The sequence below is a fragment of the Berghia stephanieae genome, chromosome 12, assembly GCF_034508935.2.
Source record: "Berghia stephanieae isolate SIO BIC M18660-M18661 chromosome 12, UCSD_Bste_1.3, whole genome shotgun sequence".
NCBI classification, from domain to species: Eukaryota; Metazoa; Mollusca; class Gastropoda; order Nudibranchia; family Aeolidiidae; genus Berghia; species Berghia stephanieae.
The window spans coordinates 23,585,313-23,595,312 of NC_088371.1; the positions used below are offsets into that span (position 1 = coordinate 23,585,313).

The window sequence follows — 10,000 nt, forward strand, 5'->3', positions numbered from 1 at the left end:
CAGGTGTATCCTATTTTGATGGTGTTTTTGTTCATGATTGGGTGTAGAACGTGACCGGGAGGGAAGCATTTGTGTAGTAGATTGGAGAATTCATTGCTGATAGAGGATGTCACTTCTTGCTGTAGGTTGGGTTGAACCATGTTATATTTCGTTTTCTCTGATAAAATAATCATTATTTTCTCCAACAACAAACGAAAACTATCACAACCAGCTCATCCCAACAACAACCTAGAGAAAAAAATGCAACTGCAGGACCCAGGCAACATGCCCACTAAACGGCAATTGCCTGACTCCAAACGTTATTTATCAAGCCACAGTTACACGCTCAGACACACCAAAACAAGAAGCATACATTGGCCTCACTGAGTGTTCATTCAAAACTAGATACAACCTGCACAAATCTTCCTTCAAAAACATAGACACACGACATTCTACTACACTATGCGAACACATTTGGAAGCTCAAAGAAAACAACATACAACACAGCATTACATGGAAAATCATCTCCACACTCGTACTCCCCCATCTTCTAAGATTTGCAACCTCTAATCAAAAAAAATCTTCATCATCACAAAACGAACATGGCAACACTCAACAGGAGAAACGAACTAACATCTTCATGCAGACATAGAAACAAACCCTTTTTTATGTGTAATTACGAACCACCATAATGACGAAGACTAAAAAGTACGACAAACACAACAATCTACTTTCACTTTCACTTCCTGATGAATGAGAGCGAATGCTCGAAACAATATTGTAGAAGTTGATAATTATACTTGAAATATTTTATAAATAGCTCCTTTTATCAAAACGTTGATCACTATTATTCCATGGCTTTTGTTTTTATAATTTATATATAATACATTTATCAATGAATAGATAATGAATGAATAATAAGTGAATAAGTAGATATATACATAAATATATGAATGATTAATATATCGATTATCAAAAAATAAAACATGAATAAATAGATATATACAAGATACACTGTCCTTATAAAAAGCATGTCATGTAACAATATAACTCAGTCAATTCAAAATATAAGTTTGGTTGACCTAATCAAAACAAAATTAAAAACCATTACGGCAAAAAAAATTGGTTGGTTAACAGTATGCTCGAGGAATATATGACAATGCACATATTTCAACAAAATTCCTAAATTATGTGCTTGGAGATTGGAATTCTTAACGTGGGTGAACAAGAATTCCAATAAATCTTTTAAAATGGCAGGTTTCTGTTATCGTGCGCCATGCCGTGTCAGTTGCTATAAATATATACATGATTCAAAACTTGCTGTACACCTTTGACCGCGGGTACCGATGGCTCAGTTGGTAGAGCACTCGCTTCACACGCAAAGGGACCAAGATCGATCCCCGGTGCATCGAGATTTTTTGTTTCTGGCCCCCTGTCGATCCAGCATTAGCTGAGTCTTTAGATTTGGTGGAAAGTACTTTGCGGTAGACTAAAGTCATATCCAAAAGATAGCAAGCAATTGCTATTGTCCGTTTCACGCTATAGAAATCGGGATAAACTCCGGGTCCATGAGCCAATGACCATAGAAAATATTTTTTACTCTCAAAGTCCAATGTTAGGATTCCTGGATATTTTAACGATGCTCTTTAAAGGCTTCAAGAGACGTGACGTCATTTCCCTCTTAATGACACATAGTAACTTAGTAACTAGTTCTAACCTATCGGAACAATGGCGGACGCCCTTATGAAATACTTCTCCGACGAGCATAAATGTGTATCCAGAGGAGAAAAACATTATAAATCTGATCATGTTTTGACTTGTATACATTCTTATCACAGGACATGTGAAAAAGATTTAGAAGCATGAAGAATAAAAAGTACCGATTTTCTTTGTTTAGAACCAAGCTGCTGGTTGCTGGGCGGACGTGACATCAGACAATTGAATCCTATTGTGATAGGAGGTATATCTAGTTTTATCATTCATTAATTCCAACATTTTACTTAATAATTGTCTTCATCGAGTACATCCAGCTACAATGATAGATGCTGTGATTGGTTGCATAATGTTGTTTACAGCGATGTGTCCTTATGTGTAATGTTAAAAAATCAAGTCCCAGAAAGAGCTCCAAAGTCGTGACGTCATTTCCTCTTAACAACGCTTACAACAAACAAAATTGGTTCTCACTTGGAAATCGGTAAAATCGATAACAGGCCTCCCTCTCCGAGTGATGTCGATATTCAAGTACAAAACATTGAACCATTTATTTAGCAAAGAAGAATTTGATCAACTTAATTTTTTAAAAGCAACTAACTGTGCTCGTAGTAAAGATAACAGCTTTACTCTTTCTGTTGAGTGTGGAACCGGAAGGGCATGGCTAAGGCAGATGTAGCATCGCACTTTTTGTCCCTATAGATAGTATGCAGATGACGTCACTCAGGCCTTTGTTATTGTTTTTGCCATCCGCGTTTGTGAGTTGTTCTCACTAAACTGTATTAACCAGACTATAAAAGTTCATGGTTACACAGAGTTTGTGTGTTGGTCCGTTTTACTTCCGGATGGCAATGTTGTGAACTCCTTGGCCAAGCGCATTCTATCTATAGGATTCAATAGTCTGATGTCAGGTCCGCCCAGCAACGAGCAGCTTGGTTCTAAACAAAGAAAATCGGTACTGTTTAGTCTTCATGCTGGCTAGAACTTTTTCACATGTCATGTGATCAGAATGTATAAAAGCCAAAACATGATCAGATTTATACTGTTTTTCTCCTCTGGTTACACCGTTATGCTCGTCAGAGAAGTATTTCAAAAAGGCGTCCGCCATTGTTCCGATAGTTTAGAACCTTTTACTAAGTTACTCTTAGTTAATGTGCGGCTATGTGTCTAGAGGTATGACACTCGTTTTCGGAAGGTCCTGGGTTTGAGACTCGCTCGGCGCATAGTTGAGTCCTTGGAAAAGACTCTTTACTCACATTCTCTCACCAAACTCAGACGTATATTTGTTTTGTTCGTTTTTAAGGGTTTTACGGTGCTTGCAACACATTAAGGTCATATCAGCGCCAGTAAAAAGGAAGAAAATGGGATAGTAAAAAGTTCTAGACTTAAAATTAAAGCACAAAAGAAAAGGTAAGACAAAGAGGAATTGGTTCAAATAGGAAACAGATGTAGATTCCAAGAGCACACCGTCAAAGTACTTCGTTTGAGATCACCTGATAGTCTCATCCAGACACAAGCACAGGTCCCAACTGAGAGGAATACACTCAGATGTCTACCAATCATATAATATAATATGTAAACTAAACATAATACAATGCATAACAGAGAGATGATTTACAAGGAAAAATATATCATCTCCCAAAACTATAACTATTAGTACTATACATTCGACTGTTTTCCTCCCAGCCAAGGAACTCCGGAAAGGATCAGGACAAAACTAAGTAATCTCATTCCAAGACAATGACAGGAAACAATTGGAAAACGGGTATGGGGGGATAGAAGACACGGCATGTACCTCCCTGCCCACTATGGGAGGTCAGGATCCCCACCCAGAAACTCAGACGTAAAATGAATACCTGGACATTTACAGCGTTGTGTCGGTCCGAAAAAAAATTGTAACGTCATGTCCCGTCCTAAATGTTAAATGTTGCTGTTGGCCAGGGACCCCTTGTAAAGCGCTTTGAGCACATTTAGTGGATATTGCGCTATATAAAAGCTCTTTTTTTAAAAAAGCTCATTACGAGGGAAGTGACGTCACGACTGTTGAAGCCCATTGCGTTCGATTATCAGAATTGCTAAAATTATGTGTACTACGGTTTACAGGTAGCATTAGAGGTAGTTTAGCATTAGAGGTAGTTAAGAGGCATTCCCATACCTATTGTGGCGATATTAATAAAAGCCATCTCCTTCTCGTCACCAATGGACACCATCAGACTATCACGTGATCTACAGTTTTCAAAGTGCCAGGACGAGTTCTGTTTGGCCGACTCAAAATAGTAACAACCGTCTTCATAGGCCATCCATTCAAGGTCACACTTTGTGCTGTTGTCTGGGAATGGAAGAAAAAAGAACTACAACAAACGTTGGTTTCATCTCCAGGATAATAAAGCTGAAGAATCACGATCTAAGATTCAAAGTGCCGCGCTCCAAAATACAAAGCCATGAACAGTCGTTCTTCCCTCTTATATAGATAGAATGAAGTTGACGTCACTCAGGTCTTTGTTATTGTTTTTTGCTATCCATATTTATGAGTAATTCTCACTTAACTGTATTAACCAGACTATAAAAGTTCATGGTTACACAGAGTTTTGTGTGTTGGTCAGTTATACTTCCGGATGGCAATGTTATGAGCTTCTCGGCCAAGCGCATACAATATAATATACGCTTGTGGAACAACCTACTACCTATCGTTGTAAATTCAATCACCACGGAACAGTTTAGAGAAAGGCCAATTCACTACTAAAGCATTCAAATACATACTGAAAAAGCTGGTAGGGAAATATAAAAGAAATGACTGGGAATATGATGAGGGACTGCTCAGAGATGTCGCTAGGCAGAGACTTGTGGCAGACCATGGCATCCAACCTCTATGAGAAGGAACTCCGGTAAATAATGTAAGCTAAAGGGAATCGAACTCGAGACCATAACATGATGCGGCACCTTTCGCCTGGCTGCCAAAGTGTAGATACCCTAAATGTTGTAAACAAGGAAATCTGGCGCCTTACCTTGCCAGATATTTTTTAGTGTATCGGACTTGCCAAAAATTTAACAGTCAAATGAGCAAAACATTTCTTGTTTGCGAAGAGTATAACTTTAAGGTATGCTTCAATCTAGTAAGTAAGAGACAAGTGAGAGATTCTACCGTATTATATAAACAAAATGGATGTTGTTGATTTAGTGTGATCTACTCACAAAATAATAAATTAATTCACAAAGGTCTATAGAATGAATGAATGTTACGTCACACAGCCATCTATCTCTCTCTCTCTCTCTCTCTCTCTCTCTCTCTCTCTCTCTCTCGCTCTCTCTCTCTATCTATCTATCTATCTATCTCTGTCTATGTCTCTCTCTCTCTCTCTCTCTCTCTCTCTCTATCTATCTATCTCTCTCTCTCTCTCTCTAGTTGCATTTGTAGTTGTTTTGAATAATTTGTTGATTGTCTTTGTGGTTTGAAAGAGTCCATTGATAATCTATTCATGTCTTACCGTAAAAGACACATGTTTCATTCTTGTCGCCGGTGAGAATGTAGTTCCCGTGGTGAAATATTCCCTTGTTGAAAAGCTCTTGGCAGGTTGAACCTACAGGGTTTGACAGCTCTGTGGTAGGGATAAATGGTGGGGTTTGAAATAGTGGTGGTGGTGGTGGTTGTGCTGGTGGATTTTGTGGTTGTTATGGTGGTGGTGGTTGTGGTAGGGATATATGGTTGGGTTTGAATTATTAGTTGTGGTGGTGTTGGTGGTGTTGGTTGTGTTGGTGGTGGTGGTGGTGGTGGTGGTGGTGGTGGTGGTGGTGGTGGTTGTGGTGCTGGTGTTTATGGTGGTGGTGGTTGTGATGGTGATGATGATGATGATGATGATGATGATGATGACGATGATGATGATGATGATGATGATGATGACGATGATGATGATCAATGTCCATAACACAACTACCGACACCAATGTTTGCTTTCCACTCAATCAAAATTTAGAACAACAAACAATACATTAAAAAATATATAAAACCCATAGACCTAAAAGCAATTGAAGAGTGACTGGTTTTCAAAAACTCCTTAACTCCACTTTTCCCATTTTGAGATGTTGAAGATTATTTCCAATAAAATTTCTCATTCGGTCTATTATTTCATTCTATTTAAACTTCAAATTCACACAAATCTAAATAAATTCTTGTGCCATTTGATGCTTAAAATAACATTTACATTTCAATTTTTCTCATGAATGGAAAATATCAAAAATAAAAAGTAGAAAAATCGACTTGACGAGTTTTGGAAAACTAGCATTCAATTTAATGTTTGCATCCACTGACTGCACATTATCGGATTATTTCCATTTCTAAAAATCAGACATGTTTGAGTTTCCATTTCCCAACAGGAAGTCCAATCAACAATATTTGAAACGTGAAAATATCCGTTTACACGTCCAAATCAACAAGCAACCCATTGGATTGTATTTGGTGCCGATACAAAAGCTGCCGTACTAAGGAAAAAATCCATATTTAAAAATTTGGCCAGAAAACTCGTCCTTCAAATATCGATCGATTTAAATGACCCTCATCTTGGCAACAACAATAAAAAAAACCCTCTCAAACCTGGTACTTCGCCGAGAGGTTGTTTTTTTTTTTTTCCAAGATGAGGGTCATTTAAATCGATCGATATTTGAAGGACGAGTTTCCTGGCCAAATTTTTAAATATGGATCTTTTCCAGAGTAGGACAGAAAAGTGTCTTGGTTGATATTGGAATTCAGATTTTAACCACGGTTCCCGATTGCTGAATTTAAATTTTAAAATCTTGAAATTATGTGAAGCAGTTCGCCATGAACAATTTAGTTTGACATTAATTTTTTTTTTTAATTTCATTTTTCTTTTTTTCTTCTTTTTTTTTTTGGGGGGGGGGGGGGTGGGTCATTTTGTTCAAAATCCCCGATTTGATAAATAATCATATACTTATGAAACAGCACGTACTAATGTTTACCCCAAAAAGTTCTTTCATTGAGGAAAATGTAGTCGTATGTCCAACGTTTCTTTAGCAAAACGATATTCATTTCTGTATAACTGGTTCCCACTAGTAATAGCGTATGGCTACATAATCTCACACTAGAAGTCTCCAGCCAGTCGTTCAATTCGTCACCGCAGAGTTGAGGACAGCGTCGAAACCTCCCGCCAATCTCGTCACAGGGCAGTGTAAAGGGCTAACCTACACCGGAGACGGACTCCGACGACCCGGCACTGCCGTCGTCTGCCGTGTTCTGGATAAAGACGTTGGGCATGGACAAAATACTAATAATAAAGAGAAGAGCCGTTAGACCTACCCATACCAAGCTCGAGGGGGAAAAAACGGCAGAGGACGTCGGGTGCTTGGTATGGGTAGGTCTAGCGGCTCTTCTCTTTATTCTTAGTGTTTTGTCCGTGCCCGACGTCTTTATCTCTGGAGGACGGCAGTTTCGGGTCGCCGGAGTCAGTCTCCGGTGTGGGTTAGCCCTAAGATTACGTGGTCTTCTGTCTCTGGCGTTCCCTGACATTGGGGACAGTCGGCTGACTCCCTCAGACCCCATCGATGCATGTTTGCAGCAGTCCTGTCGTGGCCTGTCAGTGGGTCGGTTTCAGGTTTGGTTCCCGCAGACATTTTATGTTATGCACCGAATAAATATAATATTATATCACAGTATGATACACCGATATAAAAAAATGAATTTTATAAAGTGAGCTTTTATATAGAACGCAATATCCACTAAACGTGCTAAAGCGCTTTTACAAGGGGTCCCTGACCAACAGCAACACTTAACATTTTAGGACGGGACATGACGTCTGTTTTTTTGTTTTTTGTTTTTTTTTTGTTTTGTTTTGTTTTGTTTTTTTTTTTGTTTTTTTTTTTTTGTTTTGGGGTTTTTTGACTAAAAGCACTGCAGGGGGTTGAGAAGGGAAAAAGGAAAGTGAGAAGAGGTAGATGTATTGAATGTATAGACAGTATGCGCTTGGCTAAGAAGCTCACAACATTGCCACCCGGGAGTATAACGAACCAACACAAAAAACTATGTATAGATAGAATGCGCTTGGCCAAGGAGTTCACAACATTGCCATCCGGAAGTATAACGGACCAACACACAAACTCTGTGTAACCATGAACTATTATAGTCTGGTTAATACAGTTTAGTGAGAACAACTCACAAACGCGGATGGCAAAAACAATAACAAAGGCCTGAGTGACGTCATCTGCATACTATCTATATCCGGCTTGCGGAGGTTATGATGTTTTTTCACAGTAGGGAGGGGGGGGGGGTTGAGGGGGGAAATAGGGAGGTGAGGCGTAGCCATTGTTTACTTGACGTCATTTTTAAGGTTTCTGGAGCGTCTAGTTAGTAGTGCTCAAGGAAACAAGTGATCCCATTGGTTGAACTATTGAATACAACTCACTATTTGTTTTCTTTTGTGGTCAAAGACTTGTCTTTGATGTCATTTTTTGGTCAGTGTCTGGCTATAAGTTAACGATGGCTACGGGTGAGTATGGGTAGATGTGTTGAATGTGATAAAGTATAATTACCTGTAATATCCAAATCGCCTGTGTCGTTTGTACTTTGGTCTGTGTTGAAAACTGCCGTGTAGGAAGGTATCTGAAACAATGCAGTTGGAGCTTATATGAAATGTCCGAGTATATTATTATGTGTAGTGTCAGATTATATAATGTAATAGTGTAGAAAGTATCAATAGATAGTTCGAAGATGACGTCACTCAGGTCTTTGTTATTGGTTTTGTTTTGTTTTTTTTTTGCCATCCGCGTTCATGAGTAATGCTCACTGAACTATATTAACCCGACTATAAACGTCCATGGATACATACAGTTTTGTGTGCGTTTATTATAGTCGGGTTAATACAGTTCAGTGAGCATTACTCATAAACGCGGATGGCAAAAAAACAATAACAAAGACCTGAGTGACGTCATCTTCTTTCTATCTATATATAGTGAAGTACAGTAGTAAGCCTCGCAGTCCTAATGACGCTTACTGAGAATTTTGTGATTCAGTCATGGTCAACGAGGAAAGCTGCTCTCTCCATCCATGTTGTTAATTTTTTCCCATTGGTCACGGTCCTGGGCCAGAGTTTTGAGGCTGTCAAGATCTTCTTGTGACTTTAGTACGGAGGGCACTGCACTATTTCTTAGTTCTTCTGGGATTAATTCGGCCTTATCTGAATCCAGAAATTTCTGATATGTAGTGAGGTCCTGGTTCAGGGTAGTTACTATTGATGTTGGTGGTCTCCCTACATATTTGTTGCCATGAAGGAAATTTTCTGGCATTGCAGTTTGGGCTGGGATGTTATCTTTTCGACGTAAGATGTGATCAAATAGCCTCCATCGCTGTTCTTTTCTTATTGTACATAAAGAGTCAAAATGTAAAAAGTGTCAAAGTATAGAATGTGTCAAATTGTACCGTGTCGAAATACAGAACGTAATAAAGCATTGACAGTGCCAAAAAAAAGTATAAAAAGTGTCGGAGTATATAACGTGTATGCGTTTATATAAAGTGTCAAATTATATATAAAATGTCAGAATATTTAACTTTTAATAGTATATAACATAGAAAATAAAATGTTTTCTTTTTGTTTTGTTTTTAAGGGTTTTACGGCCCTTGCAACACATTAAGGTCATATCAGCGCCAGTAAAAAGGAAGAAAATGGGATAGTAAAAAGTTCTAGAATTACAATAAAGTATCCAAGAAAAGGGAAGGCAAAGGGGAATTGGTTCAAATAAGAAACGGGTGTAGATTCCAAGAGCACACTATCCAAGTACTTAGTTTGAGATCACTAAAAGTCTCATCCAAACACAAGCGCAGGTCCCCGCTAAGAGGAACACACTCAAATGTTTTACAAATCATATATAATATAAAGAAAGCATAATACAGTGCATAACAGAGAGATGATTTACAATGAAAAAAATATCATCTCCCAAAACTAACTATACATTCGACTGTTTCCCTCTCAGCCAGGGGATCTGGCCAGGACCAGGACAAAACCAAGTAATCTCATTCCAAGACAAAGACAGAAAGCATGTTGGAAAACAGATATAAGGGGATAGAAGACACAATATGTACCCCCCTGCCCACTATGGGAGGCCGGGATCCCCACCCAGAAATAAAATGTCAGAGCATAAAAACTTTAAGAGTATATGTGTCAAGGTATATAAAGTGTGAGAGTATACAAAGTGTCAGAGTATATAAAGTGTCAAGTATAGAAAGTGTCAATTCGTCAGAGTATCAAAAATGTCAGATATTTATTTTAAATGTCGAAGAATTAAAAATACCATAATATTAAATGGGTCAA

General features: G+C 38.4%; 1 protein-coding gene across 1 annotated transcript in view; it reads right to left on the bottom strand.

Annotated features, from left to right (window-relative positions):
* Positions 1-10,000, bottom strand: part of LOC144958367 (uncharacterized) — a 126,362-nt gene that overhangs the window by 51,903 nt on the left and 64,459 nt on the right. Inside the window, exons 8-10 of the mRNA XM_078890330.1 lie at positions 8,226-8,295; positions 5,175-5,285; positions 3,845-4,018 (exon numbers count right to left, since the gene is read on the bottom strand). Of these exons, the coding sequence (XP_078746456.1) occupies positions 3,845-4,018; positions 5,175-5,285; positions 8,226-8,295 (355 nt within the window). The remainder of the gene's footprint in view (positions 1-3,844; positions 4,019-5,174; positions 5,286-8,225; positions 8,296-10,000) is intronic.